Genomic DNA, 21,924 nt, shown 5'->3' on the forward strand with positions numbered 1-21,924 from the left:
ACACATCTTTCTAAAACTTAGAATAGCTTCTCTTGCTTACGCCAGCACACCGCAAACTTACTAAATACAATATTTTGCACTAAACAAAAGTGCATTCCATTAATATACTGTAAGTGGCTTCATTTACTAATTGGCTAAATGTGTAGTGAGTCTCAAAAACGGAATAAAACCCCTATAAAATGTGATGCATGGCGTGTACACCAGAATTCTGGAGTAATAATAAATCTAGTAAGCACTATATCTGCCCCAGAATTTCTATTGTAGAAAAACAAAACACTATAAGGGTATTAACATGTAATAAAGTTGCTACAGATTTTTCCACAGTGTATATGTAGCTTATCTCCATCAAAACCTGCAGAAAAATCCTCATGTTATGTGCGAATTTTTGCTGAAATTTGCTTCAGATACACAGTGGTGAAAAATGCATCGCAAAGTGACACTATGCAGCTTTTATTTCAGCACCACATGTTACTTTCTGCTGGTATTGTACTTTACTGTGGATTTTCCACAAGCAAATGTGTGCAGAAAATGCACAGTAAATGTGCAGCATGTAATTGTAGCAGGTCCACACAGGAATTAGCTTTATTCCATCGTGCTATTTTGTGTACTGCTACTGTATATGCTGACTACAAACTGGAGTCCGAAACGTAGCCATGAAATTGGTAAAGCATGAATGGCCACTTGGTTTTCCCAGTAGGGGTCGCTTTTTAAGTGTTTTTTTTTAATGCAGATTTCTCCCACTTCCATCTTCCCATTTACTAATAGTATTTATTGTAACATTTTACTGTAGAAAATGCTATTTACAAAACCCATCTTCCAAGTCTTGTATGTATGCAAGTTCCTTTCCTTTAGCTGAAATGTATAAATTCAGTTCTTACCTTTTGCAGCCACTGTGTGTTGTTCTCCATAATATTCTCAAGTTCCCGAATCTTGTTAATAGGCCAGTGGTGGTCATCCTGGGCAGGTGCATCCCTTTGTAGGGAGTTGGTAGCCTGGTAGTCAGAAGGGGGAGAGTGGCAGTTGTCAAGTTCAGGGAGTAGGAAGGTGTAGCTGCAGTGTCCATGCTGCACCTTGTGGTGACGTTTCTCAGGTATGTTCAGGTGAGTGGCCATTATTATGGGGGTAAGGATAGGCCAGCTCAATAGAAATTGCAGGATATTATTTTTCGCCATCATTCTGAATAGTAAATGAAGGACCTGGCTTAGTGTCTGCTCAGTGAGATAGCTGCCAGTGCCTTGTATAGCAAACCACGTTGTCCTGTCAACTTCAGGAAGTTTTTCTATGTAAGCAGCAGCCCCCTCTATCCACAATCTCCCTCCCACCATATATGACTAGAGCTGGAACACTTCTAAGGATGCTTTATCTATTAACCTCTACATCACCAGACTGCTATGAGTCATTGCACATATTAGTAATCCACAAGAAGATGAACACTTTGCCAGTTTTCACCTATTTTGCAATATATTTGCTTATACAAACACATAATTCTGAAATATACATTGTCGACAGCCAGCATTTCCATTCTTCTGAAAGATACACAAGAACAGCATCCTTGATATGTCAAGGCTCAGACACAAACGCGCCACAATATGTCAAAATCACATAGTAAAATGTCTAAACTGTTTGTATAAGAAAATGTTTTATTTCAGCTCATTTAGCAATTATTCATTAGAGGAATTTTTGTGGCATAGATCTCAATTCTATTGTTGCCTGTTTAAGGAAATGTTAATGTAACTAAATGTATGAAATACAAAGAATGTCATTTATATAATTATAATAATTGTTGTTGTTGATAATAATAATAATAATATGATTTTAGTATAGTCATAATATTAATAAATTAATATTACCTTTTTTTTAATTATTCCTTAAAGGGTGTGTGCCAAGACTAGAAGTTACCCTCTACCCATAGTATTGGGGATCGCTCCCTGACTGTTGGAGTTCCCACCGCTGAGGCGCTCTAAAGAGCACCATCTGAATGGAGTAGAGGCTACGCATCCACTCCATTCATTCTCAATGGGACTACCGGACATAGCTGAGTGCTACTATCTGCTTGTCTTTGACACTCCCATTAAGAATGAATGGAGTGGAAGTGTGCCTGTGTGATATGGCACGGTGCAGTAGCCATGGGCAAGGTACTTATCTCTTACGCCCCGACATGTTACATGAAGGTGGGGGTCCCAGCTGGGTGTGTGGACTTTGTCTAAAAGGGCGGTACGCCCTTGCAGGCCGCATAATGCCGGTGACTTCGGCTGGCCAGGACCGGATGTTGGACAGTTCAATGAGGGAGACCACCACTCAAAAATAAACAGTCTTTTTCTTAACAGCAACTTGGTGGGGATTATGTACAAAAGATACACAGGTTAATGAACGTTTCCTTCATAATAAGGAGCATTTTCACACACAGGCTCAGTTCCTTTCTCTTAACTTGCTTGGTTTCTGTCTGCACTAGTTCACCTGCCTTCACCACAACCCAGCACAGTACTACAGTCGAGTTAGTGAGAGTCCCACTCTCAACCCACGGTTCCGCATCCTTTTCCCTCTTAAGGGAACTAGTTTGTTAATATGACCGGTACTTAGCTTCTTAGCTTGCTGACACCTCGGAACCCCCGCCCAGGGCACTCTCTTCGTCTCACGTTCTCTGTTCCATTCTGGTCTGTTACCACTCTGAGTTATAAACTCAGGGCCATACTGCTAGAACCCATCTCCAGTGCATCATTCTCTCCTTTTGTTACTTCTCTCTTTCACTGTCTCTCTTTATGTGAAAAGAAAGAGAAGAAAGTGCTCCTTGTGCAGATCAATGAGGAAATCCCGTGTGACAATGGTGAGTATGTTCACTCACCTGAACTCGTGCAGCATCAGGCACAACACTGGTGTAAGTGTAAGGTGCCCAAACGAGGTAGTCATGGGCGAGCTGTAGCCCATGCTCCTTTTTGGCACCCTACAGACAAAGTGTGTCTTCGCTCTGGTGTGCTGCTGTGTATATGGTGTTTTCCACTTACTTCTGGTCAGCCGGCCTCTTCTGACTCCAGGGATTCATCTTCTGGAACCAGGGCAGCAATCAATTCAGAGCACACAAAGTTCATAACAACAACTTGAACTTTACTTGGTAACTGGCAGTATTTACAGTATCTTCAGGCAGGTATAAAGGATAAGGACCAATGGGTTGTCATCTTTGCCACAGGTACTGGATACAACTTTAGCCCTGGTTCCCAATCTAGGTGAAGCATCTCTGTTGCTTTCTTCTCTAGCCCTAGAGAATCTTCCTCACCAAAGACAGTATATCTGGATCCTAGTTCTCTCTACGTCCTAGGCTTGAGTCTTCTTCTTCTTCTTCTGCAGGCTTGAAGACAGAATATGCCCTTAGGTCCCTGACGACTCTCTCGAGGTTCCCAGGCCAGCTAAAGGGACTCTTGTGGAGGGATTGTTTTATCTGGTGATCCACTGTCCGGAATATTAGGCCTCTTTATTTGGCAGGGTGAGAGGATTGAGTTGGATCAGTTTCTTAAACATCTTAACACCAATGATTGTAATGTTAAACTTGCCTTTAATGTCACTAGGGATAGGATTGATTTTTTGGATCTACTAATTACTATTGACCAATGTGGAACTATCCACAGTAGCATTCATCGGAAGGACACGAGTACTAATTCAATATTGCATGCTAGTTCGGCACATCCTTTGCATACTATTAGAGCTATCCCCAAGGGACAACTTATAAGAGCCCGCCGCATTTGTGACTCAGATGGTGAATTTGAAGTTCAAGCCAGAATTTAAACTTCTAGATTTTTACGTCGGGGCTATGATATGGGTGTTATTGATCATGGGTACCAACAGGCCAAGGGTATGAATCAGAATGCTCTTATCCATAGAAAGCTCACACGTAAGGAGGATTCTAAATTAACCAACTATCATAGTAGGTGGAGGGACATGACGGCTATACTCAATCATTTTTGGCCTATTTTAAAACAGGATCCTGAGCTCTCAAAATTGATTGAGGATAGACCCTTGATTACAGCGAGAAGGAGTAAAACAATTGGCCAGACCATAACACACAGCCATTACATAGCCCCAGTATCTAAATTTATTTTTGGGTCCAAGGGACCTAGGTGGGGCTCTCAACCATGTGGGGATTGTAGTATTTGTGGTTTTATGGTCAAAACTGATGAATTTTCAAATTCTGTTGGTACCCGAACATTCAAGATTGTTCACTCTATAAATTGCAAAACTACAGCTGTTATTTACCACCTCACATGTCCCTGTGGCCTAGTCTATATTGGACTCACCTCTAGACAATTACGTGTCCGGATACAGGAACACATAAGGGATATTAAATCTGCGAGACTATTGGGCCAGGATGGCACCCATAGGGAGGACATCACTAAATTGAAAACAATACCTGCCCATTATCGTAGCCATCACCCACTGGGGACTATAGAAATGCAGGTCCTGGGCATTGATATCGTCCATATGGGTGTCCGTGGTGGACATCTTATGAACAATTTGGCACAGAGGGAGTGTCGTTGGATAACGACACTCAGAACTATGAAGCCACATGGCCTTAATGATCAATGGGGCTTTTCTAGCTATTTATAAGGGATTGGTTGGTCCCTGTGCTGCTGCCTCTCTGAACCCCTTTTTTTATAAAATAATTTTTAATATATATGTTGTATGTATATATGTAATTGTATGTGTATATACATATGTGTGTTTGTTTAAATATATATTCTTGTATTGTCCTTAGTATTTCAATATACATATGTATTTTTAACTGGTTTATTGATAATTGTTCGTGTGTGTGTCTAATGCATGTCTCTTTTCTCCAGTAGTGTGGTTTGGACTTGTGGCCATATCTTTTTAATGGCTTCCCAACTGTATCTATATCCTTGTATTATGGATTGTTATTTGATGATAGTACATTGAAAATACCACCTATTGGATATACAATGCCCCCATGAACACTGGGATAACCCTGGCTATGCCTTGCTTGACCGGGCTCTATATCATTATTGTGGATGTGCTGTATTGTACGCATATCCTTGGATGGGACATTTTGGTGATATTTGCATTTTTATTGTTTATGTATGCATTAACAATGGGTCTTGAATTTGGGCTACTGGTTGTCAACTGGGAGAGAGAAAGAAAAGGGGAGAAAAATAGAAAAATATAGAAGGTGCTTTTTTTTTTTTTTTCTGAATACGTATATGTCCTGTTCTATTGTTATGCGGGCTTGCCCTCTTATTTTCCCTTCAGCAATATGGCTCCAGGATGTGTGCGCATGTCCTCCTTCCGCCGTGCTCACGCGTACTGTCGCGCGCCCGGCACGTGGCGGCGCAATTGCGCCTCTCCATGACGTTGCGGCTGGGCCCGTGAGGGATGCGCGGCCATTGCGGCAGGATGTAATCATGCGCCCGATAGGAAGCATCTGTGGCAAAGGGTCACATGATCCTTGTAAGGTATATAAGGGACTACACACACCAGAACCTAACATCACTCCCTGAGGAAGCATACTTGTGAAACGTGCGTTGGAGTGTGGATTTTCATTACACCTGGTGTTTGCAGCATGAATCCAGGTATTTCATGTTATGTTTGTGATGCAATATCCATGGTTATAAGCTATTGTTCTACTTTGTTACTTTATGTGCATTGCACTTTATATGTATAGACAAATTCATGCTATGACCATGTATATCTCTATTGAGATTTGATTACCTGTTAAGTGGACACTAACACCATGCCACTTTGATATGACAACTCATCTATTTTGTTGTCTGGCCATAGAATCAATATTTGCCTAAACACTAAAGACACCTTGACCTGAATAAATTCGTATTTGCATTTTGTTTGGCCAGAGACCTGATATTTGTTTAAGCACTGAGTCACTTTAAATTATTTATATCCTGAATTTGCATTTGCACTTTATAGTGACATTTATGCTGCGTGCACACGATGCGTTTTTCATGCGTTTATGCTGCGGAATTTCCGCAGCCGAAACGCATCAAAAACGCATGGTAATCTGCACCCCATGGTCCCCAATGGCATTCCGCAATGTCAATGCACATGCTGCGGATTTTTCCGCAGCGTTTCTGCAGTGCTCATAAATCCGCAGCATGTTCATTAATTTTGCGGAAGCGCCGCCATTGACTTGCATTGAGATGCATAATATCCGCGTCTGTACATTTGTACAAGCGGATAACATGCATCTCAATGTGTGGATGGTACCCAGTTCTGGAGGAGAGAAGACTCTCATCCAGACCTGGGTACCATTGTACCTGTAAAAAAAAGAATAAAATAACAAATAAAGTTTATATTCACCTGTCCGGCGGCTTCTCTCTGCTTGCTGGCAGTGCTTCTTCTTCCAGGACCTGAGATGACGTCGCGGTCATGTGACCGCAGGCTGTCTCGCGATGTGCCGGCAACCCGGAAGAAGCCAGGAAAAGCGCTGCAGCACACGCCGGGGCATCGGGGGTGAGTATTTATTTTTTTTATTTTTACGGCCACACTGTATAAATCCATGCCGTTTGCATGGATTTATATAGTATGACCTAGTTGTCAAGCACTTTCCAAGTGATGCTATCGCCTGGAAAGTGCTTGTCAGTCCGCATGCGGAAACACATGCGTTAACACATGTGAATACGCATGTGAATCCGCATGTATTCTGCAGGAAAAACGCATGCACAATCTGCATGCGTTTTTTCTGCCAGGGAGATGCAGAAATGCTGCAGAAATTTTCTGCTTCATTTCTGCATCGTGGGCACATAGCCTTAAGGCATTGAGTCACTTCTAACCTTTTTTTTTTTTTTTTCTAAATTTGCATTTGCGGTGCTTTTTGAATCTATTGAAGTGGCTCAGTGCTATGTACTTTTGATTAAGATCACTGACCTGATGTTCCTCACCTGTGTCCTGCATACTATTTATATCTTATTCTGCATACACCTTGTTGCTTTTTAAACTGTCTGTGTTTATGTATATATATGTATATGTCGTGTATTATGATTTGTGTTTTTTTGGGTGTTTTGATTACTCAATAAAATTTAATGACTTCATTGCACAATATAAACTTATCTTGTCTGAGCAATTTTTAGATTTAGACCACGTCTACCCTAGCAGCCAATATAGAGCCTGTCAGCTCTCTGAAGTACTGCACGCTACTCCTGAACTCACTTCCTGCTTGTGGAAACTACCTAGAGATTCCTAAAGTGCCCAACTGCTGTCCTCACACTGTCATAAATGCGTGCCATGCTACTGGCAAACTTCACCTTTCACCTACATTCTAGACAGTGGCATCTTTTGGCCGTTTGTTAATCCTCTAGCCCACAAGGAAACATATCAGGAACAAAACATTATTCATATTCTATACCACAGCAGCATTGATGTCTTCAGGGGGAACATGGAAGCTGGTCATCTCCTTACATAAGTGTAGCACCCTGAGGATTCGGCTGCTACAGGGGTATTGCACCTCAACCCAGAGGTGTGATATTCCACTCCCGGGTAAGGATGGAGTGTGGAACTGAGCTCGGTAGGCTGCATGCACTACACACATCCCATTTCCGGGGAACAGGCCGACGGTACTCCCACTTAGAAATGTGCAGGTACGACCGAGTCTGTTCCTGGCTGGAGTGGGAGGGGGGTGGTACATCCCAAGTAGTGTAGGGGCAGATAGGGGGAGCAGCCTGGGTAAAGATAGGAGCTCATTGGGTGCTGGTCACCTGAGCTCACACATAGAGGGAGTATTTAAGGTGGGCACCATCAAAGAACAGGGTCAGTCAGCCAGTCTTTGCAGAGAAGTCAGAGGAGAAGAGCAGAGAAGCCTGAGCCCCAGAGAGAGAGAGAGGAGAAAGCAAGAGAGACCCAGAGGGGGAAACAGAAAAGGAACTCTGAGAACCCAAAGTCCATCAGCGGGTGAAGAGTTGGCATCAGGGTACCGGAACCCAAGCTGGTGGGGGCAAAAACACACCCCAGCCAGAGACCGGAGGCCGTGGGCAGCGTCTGCCACAGCCACCCACCACATCCACCACGAAGGCATACCACGTGGAGGGTCAGGGAACCCAAGGCCAAGGGTCTCCCAACAGAAGGCCCGAGGGAGCTGGACCTGGGTGGATCACTAGTGGGGACGGCCAGAGAAAGGACAGAAGGAGAGCTCAGGGTCACGCTCCGGACTTGCTTGGGGGTTGGCTGGATCCAGGACCTGGTGGATGCAGCACGGCTCGGGAGGTCACTTGAAGCTGGAGTGACCGGAACATCAGCAGTGAGTAAATACCCTAAACTGCATAACCCGACTCTGTCTTCATTTAACACCTATGCTGCACCACCACAACCCCCATCCTCTGCACCTGACCCCCTGAGGCTATACCCCACCCGTTGGGGGTTATACCACCAAAAGCTGCACCAACACCATCAGCCTCAGCGGACCCTGCTGCAGCGGCGGCCATAGTGACCGCAATACAACGGGTGGCGTAGTCGACATTAAGAACTTATTAACATCTGTAGGACTGCCACATACAACTGAGTTTGACACCCTGGGCACGGACCGGGTCACAGCCACTCGGAAGACTACAACCCCCATCTGATCCGGCTCCGGATATTCCCCCTAAAGAATATGGCCCAGGGGGCGCGTCATAAGCAGGGAAAGGTTCTCCATTGGCTACAGCTACACCTTCTGGATCTTCGGATGATGAAGATCCGAATGGACGCAATATGGATTAAAAGGATAAAACTTTGGGCTATAAAGCACTGCCATCAACCAGAGAGTAAAGGGTTTGAATAAAACATATCTTTATTCAAGATACTCATTACGGAGCTGATCCAGCTCCTTACTCAGGCTCATACCATGCTCTACCTCTACTTATATTCAGAGAGGCCCTTCAGAACTCCATTTTAAGAATTAGTGCAGGGATGTCAAACTCAAAACACACAGAGGGCCAAAATGAAAAACATGGACTAAGTCACTGGTCAACCAGTACACAGTATAATGGACCACACACAGTTATCCATACAGAATAATGGGCCCCACGTAGTCCTCCAAACAGTATAATGGCCCCAACATAGTCCTCCAAACAGTATAATGGGCCCCACAAAGGCCTCCATGCAGAATAATTGCCCCACATAAAGGTGGTGGTTCTGGTGTCGCAGGCCAAAAATAATCACCCTGCAGGCCAGATTTGGCTCACGGGCCAGAGTTTGACACGTATGAATTAGTGTGACCCCCAGTGATCAGGAAGTTGACTCCTGTCATAGGAATAGAGAATACTTTCCTGTGGCACAATCGTTTCGAAATATTAATAAAGTATTAATGTGATAAAATTAAACACTGACTTTTAATGACTGACGTATATTTTTCTTTGCATAAAGCCATATTCTACATTTCTAATATCCTAATACAGAGCGAACCAAAGTTATAGACTGGTTAAAAGCCTATGTAATGTATTATTATGACACATAGTTGTTGCAATAATCCGAGTAAACAGAGTATTGCCCAAATAGTCAAGATAAATTTGATGCCAGTTTTCAGTGTTGCATTTTGGGTTAAATTAAGCAGCAGCCATAGCAAAGTCCATATAGAGTCAGCTACATAGCAGGACACATAAAGCAATGCCCAGAAAACACTTTCACATTGCTTTGCTTATTCTTCCCATTCACTAGCAGATTAGGATCTACAAGTATTAAGTGATAGGTTCTTTATATGTAGTCTCCTTTTCCTGCCTTCTGTTATCAGAGATCAGCAGTAACGGTCAGATTTGGGCAACAAAAGAACCAATCCTATGTATAGCACAATTTTCCCTATAACACTCAGTATTCCCACAATGAGTTTCAAGGTACCTCAATTGGCCTAGGATTTAAGTGCTTGAGCAAGAGAGAAGGTAGATGTTGTCCACAGCAAATGAAAGTCTATATTATGCACTGGAAGGGGTAGCATGGAGAACTGAACTGAAGCGAGGTCAAGCAGTACATGAGCGAGCAATGGAAGTTACACAGTTACCTATGTGATTTTAGGGATGAGTTATAAATGTAGCAGATAGTCGAAAGTGTTAGAGAAGCAGAGCTGATAAGCCAAGTAGCATTGGTAGAAGGGGTAGTCAGACAAGTCAGGGTTCTGTAATAGTGGTACAACAGCCCGGACTCAGAAAAAGTAGTCAAGGAGGGTGGTCAGATGAGCCAAGACTTGGTAATTGGAGTGTAGTTGAGCCAGACATTCAGTGGTCCAGAGCAAATGAGAAGTCAAATGAGCTGAGTGTATCAAGAGTACAATAATTGTAGCAGGAACATGTAACATACCTGGTGGCGTACTTGCATAGTGTACCATCTCCCACTATGCAAGATCGCAAACTTAATCTTCAGTCCAGTCTGCCAGCCTGGTTTCTGTTCTTGCTGTCTGCTTGTCCCTGTCCTGACTGCTTAGGGCGGCGGCCCGGTTACTTCCTGTTTCTTGTAGCTGCTGTGGGCACACCCCTAATGCATCTCCAGCCTATTGCTGGCTGTCACTGGATATTTAAACCAGCTCCACCCTGAAGCTGATGCCTGAGCAACTCTTACCTTCAGAGGGCTCCTTGCCTCTGATGTGTCAGGTCCCGTCCCGTTCTGTTCTTGCCTGTCCGCCAACCTGGGGGCTGTATTCCCAGGCCTGTCTGAACTATCTCCTAGCCTGTTTGTCTGTATACCCAGACTCAATCCTGTATCTTGTTGCAGTGTCAGTTCCTGTCTAAACACTCTCCTAGCCTGTTTGTCCGCCTCTCTGGGGGCCATATACCCAGACTCACTCCTGTATCTTGTTGCAGTGTCAGTTCCTGTCTGAACACTCTCCTAGCCTGTTTGTCTCTGTGTCCGTACCTTCCCTTTTCCTGCAGTCTCTGAATCTGCACCTACTCGTACTCATAGTCTCTGTACTTCTGTTGTGAGTTTGGAGTCACTCGCTACTTCATTGCAAGTACCTTGTGTGTATCTGGTTCTGCTTTTCCTTTCCAATCTGTTCAGTGTGAACAGAGCCCTGTCCTCTCTGCTTTGCCTTGTTCACCGCTCCGGCGGTTCCTCTCTGCTCTGCCTTGCTCACTGCTCCGGCGGTTCCTGACTGCTTTGCCTTGCTCACCGCTCTGGCGGTTCCTTCCTGCTCTGCCTTGCTCACCGCTCCGGCGGTTCCTCTCTGCTCTGCCTTGCTCACCGCTCCGACAGTTCCTGCCTGCTCTGCCTTGCTCACCGCTCCGGCGGTTCCTACCTGCTCTGCCTTGCTCATCGCTCCGGCAGTTCCTGCCTGCTCTGCCTTGCTCACCGCTCCGACGGTTCCTGCCTGCTCTGCCTTGCTCATCGCTCTGACGGTTCCTGCCTGCTCTGCCTTGCTCACCGCTCCGGCGGTTCCTGCCTGCTCTGCCTTTCTCACCGCTTCGGCGGTTCCTGCCTGCTCTGCCTTGCTCACCGCTCCGGCAGTTCCTGACTGCTCTGCCTTGCTCACCGCTCCGGCAGTTCCAGACTGCTCTGCCTTGCTCACCGCTCCGGCGGTTCCTGACTGCTCTGCCTTGCTCACCGCTCTGGCGGTTCCTTCCTGCTCTTCCTTGCTCATCGCTCCGGCGGTTCCTGCCTGCTCTGCCTTGCTCACCGCTCCGGCGGTTCCTGCCTGCTCTGCCTTGCTCACCGCTCCGGCGGTTCCTGCCTGCTCTGTCTTGCTCACCGCTCCGGCGGTTCCTGCCTGCTCTGCCTTGCTCACCGCTCCGACGGTTTCCCCCTGCTCTGCTTGCTCACCGCTCCGGCGTTACCTCTCTGCTCCGCCTTGCCCACCGCTCCAGCGGTTCCTCTCTGCTCTGCTTGTCTACCGCATCTGCGGTTCTGTTCCTGAATCCTAGCCTGTACTGGACCCTATCCAGCCTGTGCTCCAACCTGCTAGTACCTCCCCGTCTGCACGCCAGCCGTACTTGTCAGTACCCTCCTGTCTGCATACCAGTCGTGCCTGCCAGTATCCTCCTGTCTGCACTCCAGCCGTGCCTGCCAGTGCCCACCTGTCTGCATGCCAGCCGTGCCTGCCAATACCCACCTGTCTGTATGCCAGCCTAACCTGCCTGTTCCTGTATTGGTGTGGGTCAACAGCCGTGTCCGGGGTCTGGCCTGGAGTAGCACCTGGTCCCTCTACACGGTTCCTCCCTGGTGCACGGCGTCGTTAGCCATTGTGCGACCTTGGTCGGATCGGGTTGATACTTAGTTACGCCCCTCCAGGCACTCTCCGGTTCATGGCACAGTGGAATCACTAAATCACGCACACGCCAGTCAGCCCGGGCGTGTGCATAACAGAACACCACAGGGTTTTACCATAAATTAAATTTATCTCCTATTCACACATGTGCATGCTCTGCCACAGCACATAAGACATTGTGGCAACAGCTGAGGGTGAGGTGAGTCAATGCTAGAGAGTAAACAGGTCAGAGCCAAAAAGAGAACAGGCGATCATCCTCCACACTTCAATAATATCTCATTAATATAATATACATGGTAGTAAAATACCAAAAAAAGGAAATTAAGTGACTTTGATATTTACATAATTGGAGTGGTTTGATTATTTCAGAAAAGTACAATCTCTTGGGATTTACTAATACTGCACAACATAAATTATCCAGTGAGTTCTGCTTGCAAGAAGTTTTTGTTAATTCAGAAGGTTAGAGGAGAATGGGCAAATTGGTTCAAGCTGACAGAAAGGCAACTTACATTGTCTACATAAGTTCCACTGCTGATAGTTGAAAAGGGAGACTACCATTTGCACATCCTCATTGACATTGAACAGTTGATGATTTGCAGTGAGATATCAGTGTGCCCAACATTCCTGATTCGTGGCATCACTTTGTTCATCAGCCCTGTACTTTGATATTCTATGACCATAACTACTGTACCAGGATATTACTATTTCCATTATAGCATCACTGTTACCTTGTGTCCATGCTCAGTGACCTAGGTATGAGGTTGAGAGGCTGCAGTCCTACCTGACCACAGGTGAATGGGTGACCAGGACTAAAAATCTGGATGTCAATTTGGGTGAAATTTGTTACAGATTTTGCCTAATAGCACAAGAATTTCAAGCAATGCAAAAACACAAAATTTGAGCTTGGTTTAAGTTGGTATACATGCAGCACATAAATGCATGTTCACAATGGCCATAAATCAGACAAAATCTACAAGAAACAAAATGAAAATAAACCCTGCTGTAACTAAGTAAGTAAAAAAGCAAAAGTGCATTTAAATAACAGGGTTCTTAGTAACACTGTTTTTGATCAAAAATAATATAAGAGCAATCCCATGGAGACCCTATTCAGGACGGTCCTACGCTGTCTAAAATTAAAAACCTTACCATGTGTCAGAGTTGACCTCAGTGTGTGAATAAGGGCAGACAAAGGACTGCGTTCCGAACTGTGGACACCAGCCTTAGGAAGCTATTTAACCCTAGAACGCATGACCATAAAAATGGGTATTTTCAAAAAAGAGTTGTTATACCGAAAATGCCTGTAACATAAAAATAAATGAACAACTGGAAATGACAAACAACTATATACCTGAGGAATACCTAGAGTTTCAAAATTCTAACTAAAGTAATCTTGCAGAAAATAGAAAACAATTAACAGGGCGGGCCTGGAGGCCCCAGGTATGCGTTCAAGGGTTAAATGTAATTTCCAGTTCCGGGAAGGAAGGCCACACCCTGGCTTGCAAAAAATACAAAGAAAAAACACAAAAATTAAGCTTGGTTTAAGTTGGTATACATGCAGCACATAAACGCATGTTCACAATGGGCATAAATCAGACAAAACCTACAAGAAACAAAATCAACATAAACCCTGCTGTAACTAAATTAGTAAAGAGTAAAAGTGCATTTAAATAAAATAGGGTTCTTAGTAACACTGTTTTTGATCAAAAATAGCATAAAAGCCATCCCACAACGGCACGGATTTTCTGGGATCAAAAAAAGATAGCAAAGATGGAAAAAGCCATAAAAAGGATAAGTTACTTGTTACACCCTCAGCTGCTCCAGTGCTCCTGGTTAGCTTTTGTTTACTTGCTGCAGTACTGATGACACAAGTGACTGCTGCAGCTAATCACTGCACTCAGTGATGTGACATGTGTCAAAGTGACATCAGCGTTGAAGCAAGGAAGCAAAGACTTGTTGGTTGCTTCAAAACCGTAATATGTCTTATAGCATTTCCCCCTCTTGGCTACTTTTTATTGATCCTGGACAACCCCTTTAAGGATTATCTAAATGCCACTGTCAATCCATTAGATATTGGCTACATTCTGCAACATAATGCTTTGTGTATGCACATGCCAATTTTAATCGATGGAGTAGATCAGGAGATTTACAGCATGGACGTGGAACCAGATCATCTTCATTAACTATGTGAGCTTGTTAAAGTGTTGTTATAGTCCAGATCTTTATATTACAAATATTGTCTGTTTTATATTAAGGTGATGAATAATGTTTTTGGCCTTTTTGACTACATCCACTTGACTCCAATCATACGTTATTATACATCTTAACATCTTTAACAGTGATGTTTCTGTTGTTTAGACAGGGTAAATTATGTGACATTGTGTACATTATGGTCAAGTAAGTGCGTAAAATTTCTTAAGTTTTGATATTTAGGATTTCTCTGTTTAATAGAGTATGACAGAGCTCCAATTAGTTTTCTACAGGCAATGTTTTCTAACGCACAAAGGATAGATTTTTGGTATGGAGTGTTAGAAATGCTTTTAAAGGGAACATGTAAAGAGATTCATGCTGCCTGAACCGATGGCAGCATAAAATAAAGACAAACATCTATGTTTACTCTGGAACACTGCAGAGTTCCACTAATGGTCTGAATACTGAAAAAAGAGTCAACGGGGCAACTTACTCCCTGGTGTCTCCCTGCCTAGCCTGGTTTAAATGATAAATAGCCACCCATCTAACTTCTTAAGGAATGGGAGATTTTTCGCTTTTGTGCTTTCATTTTTTTCTATCCTTCTTCCAAGAGCCATAGCTTTTTTTATTTTAATATCCATATAGCCATTTAAGAACTTCTTTTTGAGGGGAGGAGTTGTACTTTTGAATGTCCCCATTCATTTTACAATATGATATACTGAAAAACGAGAAAAAAAACTCCAAGTGAAGTGAAATTATGAACCCCCCTCTCCCTCACAATTCCACATTTTTGGGGGGGTTTTGTTTAGTAAAAATGATCTGAAAATATGATTTCAACAATACAAAACTAACATAGTTTTTTGTTAATATAAGTGGTTAAAAAAAGAATTTGGGAATTTGTAAAAATTTTTTTTGCTTCTGTTCATTTTCCTGATGTTTTTATTGATACCATTTTGGGGTAGATATAACTTTTTGATCACTTCTTATTGCATTTTTTGCAGAGTTATGGCGACCAAAAAACTGTAATTCTGGAGTTTTAATTACTGTACGTTTCCTCTTTTACAGTTTTTGCTAATTGGGCTAATTAATTTTATATTTTGATAGATCGGACTTTTATGAAAGCAGCGGTACCACGTACAGTATATATAAAACATCTTAATAAGCTGCAATATTTCAATTTGCACACCAGTCTCGGGCAGCTATTCCAACACAGGTGTAGCGCAGATGGGACAAATTCATGTAAAGTTACCCCACTTTTACTTCAGAAAGGTATTCCAGTTAACGCAAGTTAACAAATGGGATTAATTCATAAAGTGGCATGCACCTCTTAATGAATTAGGCAAATTGTACTCCAGTGAGACCCTTATTTAAGACTGTCCTTTATTTTTAACGAGGGAGAACGAGGGTGATTAAAATTTTTATATTTTGTTTTTATTCATTTTTTTGAAACATACATTTTTTTAACTTTTTATTTTTACTTAGGGCACAGAGGCGCACAACATTGGTTGGATGCTCCTGATTCATTAAGAGGCATGTGCCTCTAATGAATCTGGAGCATCTGACTACAGCATGCCTCCTCATCAAGACTGGTGTGAAAAATCACCACTCTTGATGAATCGGGGCCTATAGTTCTAATTCCCATCCTAAATCTGGAATAAACTGAAAACAGCTAATATACAGCTAATGTCAGGTTAAGAGTCTTTTCATTCAATTTTTGCTTTGATATATAAAACATAGGGTGCGATTGGAATAGATTGTCAAGCTTACTATTTAGCTTGGTTAGTTTACTGGTATGTCCAATGTAGGCTCCCTGTCATCTCATGGCTCTTAATCAATATGGTGCGTCTTAAAAGTGGCGTGCACCACTGTGCGCCTCGCCACAAATCCTATTACAGTTAGAGACTGGAGTAATATTTGATGTTTATGGTATGCCACAACTCGTCATTAATTAGCTTCACCCTGCCCAGCCTCCGCCCAGCCCCTGCTTGGCCTATTTTTGTGGACCTGGCTGAAGCTAGTGACTCGCCCCCTGGGCTGTGGGGCACGCGGATCCGGGCAATAGGGAAACGATGGGAGTAGTAGTGGCAACCCGGTTCTGTGGCTCAGGGTGGTCAGGCCAGTGGTAGTCTGCGATGCGCTATTGATAATGTCCGACTACGCCACCCGTGGATTGTGGTTATTAGGAACCGCCGCTGCATGCAGACCGCTGGGGCTGATGAGGTGTGCAGCTAGGGTAGTGTGACTCCCCACGGGAAGAGTGCGGCCCCAGGGCAGTATAATGGATGGTGGGAGTGATGGTGGTGAGAGTCCCAGTACCGGTAGTGCTGGAGGCGCGAAGGAGCACACAGACAACAGGTTGCAGTCCAGGGTCTTTACTAGAACAGGTAAACTGACCCATAAACAGTCCCGGCTAGGAGGGGACCTGGATGTCTGAGAGCAATTGGGAGATTGGCCCTGGTCAGGGTGAGGGTGTAGGCCTACCGTGCTTCCTGCGCTCCTTCTGGCTATCTCCTTCTTATAGGGTAAGAGCCCACGTTTCCGAGCTTTCCGTGTACTTTCGCCTGTATGGCCTTTACTGGTCCCTTCTGTTGTGGCAGAGCCTCCAGGTTTCTTAGGCCAAGGAACATACAGTCCCCTGCGGACTGGTTATCTGCTGTGGGATGTGGAATCCTCCCAGCCTCAGACACCAAAGTCTGGTAAATTAAGTCCTTTATCTGCCAAGACAGGCTCACTTCGCCTCTTGTCTCTGGCTTGTGGCTCTCCTCCTGCCACACTTCCTCTTAGGTGCAATACAACTTTCTGTCCCTGCTCTGCTCCGGGACAAGTCTCAGTCCTGAGACAGGTCATCCGGTTCTCTCTAACCCTGCCCCCAGTACCAGCTTTTATAGGGGCAGCCTGCTCCCCCTACTGGCCTGAGACAGGAGGTACTGCATGCTAATGTTCCCCTGACTAGAGAACCTCCCCCCTGCTGTCAGACACAGCTTTATTACATTTTTTGGCATCCAGGCCAGGGTGACACATTCCCCCCTAGTAGAATTTAGTACTCCGGGATTAAACAGTAACAAGAACAATATGCATGACCATAAAACATTAGTATACAAGTGACGCACAGATTGAGTTCTTAAGGTCACAGTGTGGTCTGTGACCGGGTGTCCATATCACCAATACAACGGGGAGCCTTAACCAGGTGGGGGGGTCTGTCCTACCCCAAGTCCTTCACAGTCTTAGTTCATTCCTTGGTTAGGCTCCGAACGCAGTCCATACAAGGTCCCGGTTATAAAAAGTCCATAACCTGTGAGTCCTTACGGTAACTGCAAGAAACTGAAACACAGAATTACCAAACAGGCATGTAACTTTGCAAACATTTCAACATTTGGCAACAGGGTTATTTACAATTTTAGCGCGCTCTATATTTTCCAGCAAGCAGGTATCTGCCCCTTTGTGCTCCTGGTTGATCTCCTTAACCCACTGTCTGGTGGTGGACCATCTTGGCGTTCCCCACTAGCGTTAGGGGTACAGCTACCAGCTGGGTGTACAGGTAGGGCTTACCGCAGGCATGGCAGGCTCACTGTCAGCAGAGGGTTTTATCTCCTGGGCTGCTGGTACAGGCTCTTCTGCCTCTGGAACCGCTTGCTCCTCTTCTTCACCTTCCAGCTCTTGTGTTGGTTGTTGCTGTGCCGGTTGCAGGAAATGCAGGACGGGTACCACTATGGCATCGTTTATTCGTGTCCAGGACTGAGGGAACTTCTGAGAATGGTGCTGATCATTTCTTCCTTGTCCTCTGCGGGTTCAAGGTCACTCTGATCCTCTTGTGCACTACGGAGTTGCTCGGGGCACCTTTTGAGGTGGTCTCTGGAGACGGTACTAGTGGTTTCTCCTCCATCCTTGGTGATCACGCACACCTTCGGGTTGTCGTGATCAGACTACAGTATGGTGTAGGGCTCCCTTTCCCACTGGTCGTCCAACTTATGTAGCCTTCTCTTCCACTTCAGGACCTGCTCACCAGGTTCTAGGGGACCAGCAGGGGCGTGTTGGTTGAAGAGTTTTTCTTGCCTCTCTCTCACCTGGGCCAGGCTCTTCTCCACACTCTCCTGTACCTTCTTGTACTGCAGTTGCCTTTCCGTATCCCAGTCTGCATCAGGGGAGGTGTCCTCAGGTGTTAGGACTCCCATCTCCAGGTCTACAGGCAGCTTACCTGGTCTGGCTCGCATCAGGTAAGCCGGGGTGCAGTTGGTAGCGTTCACCGGGATATGATTGTATAAGTCTATCAGGTCTGGCAGTTTTTCTGGCCACAGGCTGCGTTCCTCCAGGGGCAACGTCTTCAGGAGATCAATGACTATATTGTTCATTTTCTCACACATCCCGTTGGTTTGTGGATGATAAGGCGTTGTCCGAATCTTCTTACAGCCATAGAGGTTGCAGAACTCTTGGAAGATTTCAGCCTCGAACGCTGGACCCTGGTCTGTCAGGACCTGTTCCGGATACCCGTGTGGATGGCAGAAGTATTGCTGGAAGGCTCTGGCCGCTGTTTGGGCTGTCAAGTCCTTTACCGGGACCACCACTAGAAAACGAGAATAGTGGTCCACGATTGTCAGGGCATAGATGTATCCTGACCAGCTTGGAGCCAATTTGACGTGGTCCAGAGCTACCAGCTCAAGAGGCTGCGTGGTGACGATGGGCCTCAAGGGTGTCTTCTGGCTGGCACGGTCCTTCCTCCTTAGGTGACAAGGGCCACGGTTTCTGCACCATTTTTCTACAGCTCCTCTCATGCCGACCCAAAAGAACCTTCCTCTTAGCAGGAACTCCAGTTTCTTCCAACCGAAGTGCCCCGCTCTGTCATTGTAAGCCCCCAGGACCATAGCTGCGTCCCGCCTTGGGACCATGACTTGCCAGGTCAGCTCGTGCGTCCAGTGGTTGACAACCCTTCTGCACAGCTTGCCTTCGTAGAGGAACAGCTTGCTCTTCTCTTTCCATAGCTGCTTGGCTTCCTCTGGAGCATCTGGATCCATGCGGGCGTCCTCCTGGGTCAGCAGATCTTTCACCAGGCGGATGGCAGGGTCACTATCTTGGGTCTCGGCCAAGCTGTGGTGAGGTAGGGGATTGATCATCACGGTTGTGAGATCCTCCTCCTTCACGCGGTGGGAGTATTGAGCGGCTCCATACCGGTGAAACAGGGGAAGTTCTACCTCCTCCAGCTCTTCTGGGTCTTCGTCACCTTCAGGTAAGTGAGGCATCCTCGATAGGGCGTCAGCGTTGGCATTGGTTTTGCCGGCCCGGTACTTGATCACAAAGTCATAGTTGGAGAGACGGGCCATCTACCGCTGTTCTAGGGCACCAAGTCTTGCATTGTCTAGGTGTGTTAACGGGTTGTTGTCCGTGTACACCGTGAACTTTGCGGAGGCTAGGTAATGCTTGAAGCGTTCCGTCACGGCCCACACCACCGCCAAGAATTCTAGCTTGAAGGAGCTGTAATTCTCTGGGTTCCTCTCGGTGGGCCTCAGCTTCCGGCTGGCGTACGCGATCACCCTTTCTCTGCCCTGTTGGTTTTGGGACAGTACTGCTCCCAGTCCCACATTACTGGCGTCCGTGTGGAGAATAAAAGGCTGACCATAATCAGGGTAGGCCAGGATCTCATCCCCCGTGAGGGCCATCTTCAACTGGCGGAAGGACTCCTCTTCCGGTTTATCCCACTTGAAGGGCAGCTTTTGACTCCTGGACTTAAACTGTCCGATTAGGAGGTCCTGCATAGGAGCTGCCATCCTATTGAATCCGGGGATGAACCTTCGGTAGTAGCCTACCAATCCGAGAAACTGTCTCACCTCTTTGATGTTCGAGGGGCTTGGCCAGCTCTTGATTGCCGTGACCTTGTCAGGGTCGGGGGCCACTCCTTCCGCACTTACCACGTGCCCTAGGTACTGGACCTTTGGTTTCAGCAGGTGACACTTCGATGGTTTCACCTTCAGGCCATAGCCAGCCAGGGCTTCGAACACCTCGGCCAGGTGCTTTAGATGGTCCTCGTAGGTTTTCGAATAGACGATCACGTCGTCCAGGTAAAGGAGGACCGTCTCGAAGTTTCGGTGCCCTAGACAGCATTCCATCAGCCGCTGGAAGGTCCCTGGTGTGTTGCAGAGCCCGAAAGGCATACAGTTGAACTCGCTCAGTCCCATCGGGGTGGTGAAGGCGGTCTTCTCCTTGTCAGCCTCTGCCACAGGAACCTGCCAGTACCCGCTAGTAAGGTCCAAAGTAGAAAAGAAGTTAGCTGATTTTAGTGCGGCTAAAGACTCCTCTATTCTAGGCAACGGGTATGCGTCTTTATGGGTGATACGGTTGATTTGTCTATAGTCTACGCACATTCTCATAGTGCCGTCCTTCTTTTTCACCAGAACCAAGGGGGCTGCACAGGGGCTACAGCTATCTCTAATGACCCCAGCTTCTTTCATTTCTTTTAGCATGTCCTTTGCGTTCTGATAATGTGCAGGGGCAGGGCCGGCGTCAGCACCCGGCGCACCCGGGCAAATGCCGGGGCCCTGAGCAGGCAGAGGGACCCACTGGCGGTCGCGCACCCCGCTGGGCTATGGGCGGAGGAGAGCGGTGTCAGCGCCCGCCCTTCTCCGCCGCTTGCTCAGGGCCCCGGCAGCTGGATACTTACCTCTCCCCGTGCCTCCGCAGATCAGCTGTCTTCCTGCTCTGAGCTCCCTGTGACGTCTCAGATCAGAGGGCGCGGTGACGTCTTTACACCGCGCCCTCCCCTGAGCCGTCACAGGGAGCGCTGAGCTGGAAGACGCCGACAACGCTGGCGTTCGGACCTGAGCAGCGGGCAGCAGGTAGCAGGTGAGGAGAAGGGAGGTGAGTATTTGATTTTTTTTTTTTAATGTATGGAGGCATGGGGCAGTATAAAGAGAAGGGGGGGTGGCATCCTCCATGGAGCATTATAAAGAGAGGGGGGGGGGACATTCTGCATGGGGCATTATAAAGAGAGGGGGGGACATCCTGCATGGGGCATTATAAAGGGGGGGGGTGACATCCTGCATGGGGCATTATAAGGTGGGCAACAGCCTGCATGGGGCATTATAAAGGGTGGGGGGCAGCCTGCATAGTGCATTATGTGGGGGGGAACAGCCTGCATGGAGCATTATAAGGGGGGAGCAGCCTGTATGGGGCATTATGCGGGGGGTAACAGCCTGCATGAAGCATTAAAAGGGGGAGGCCTGTATGGGGCATTATGTGGGGGGTAACAGCCTGCATGGAGCATTATAAGGGGGGGACAGCCTGTATGGGGCATTATGTGGGGGGTAACAGCCTGCATGCAGCATTATATGAGGGGCAGTATCCTGTATGGAGCGTTATAAGGGGACCGGTATCCTGTATGGAGCGTTATAAGGGGACCGGTATCCTGTATGGAGCGTTATATGGGGGCCAGTATCCTGTATGGAGTTTTATAAGGGGACCAGTATCCTGTATGGAGCGTTATATGGGGGCCAGTATTCTGTATGGAGCCTTATATGGGGGCCAGTATTCCGTATGGAGCCTTATATGGGGGCCAGTATTCCGTATGGAGCCTT

At 46.2% G+C, this 21,924-nt stretch overlaps 1 protein-coding gene across 1 annotated transcript in view; it reads right to left on the bottom strand.

The window, feature by feature from the left end:
- Nucleotides 1-1,294, bottom strand: part of LOC141252847 (angiopoietin-2-like) — a 169,395-nt gene extending 168,101 nt beyond the window's left edge. The window contains exon 1 of the mRNA XM_073670606.1: nucleotides 879-1,294. Coding sequence (XP_073526707.1) covers nucleotides 879-1,175 — 297 coding nt within the window. The 5' untranslated portion in view covers nucleotides 1,176-1,294. The remainder of the gene's footprint in view (nucleotides 1-878) is intronic.
- Between the last annotated feature and the right edge of the window lie 20,630 nt (nucleotides 1,295-21,924).

This window comes from Phyllobates terribilis, unplaced genomic scaffold, assembly GCF_046119375.1.
Source record: "Phyllobates terribilis strain yellow unplaced genomic scaffold, ASM4611937v1 Scaffold_2__4_contigs__length_985480577, whole genome shotgun sequence".
NCBI classification, from domain to species: Eukaryota; Metazoa; Chordata; class Amphibia; order Anura; family Dendrobatidae; genus Phyllobates; species Phyllobates terribilis.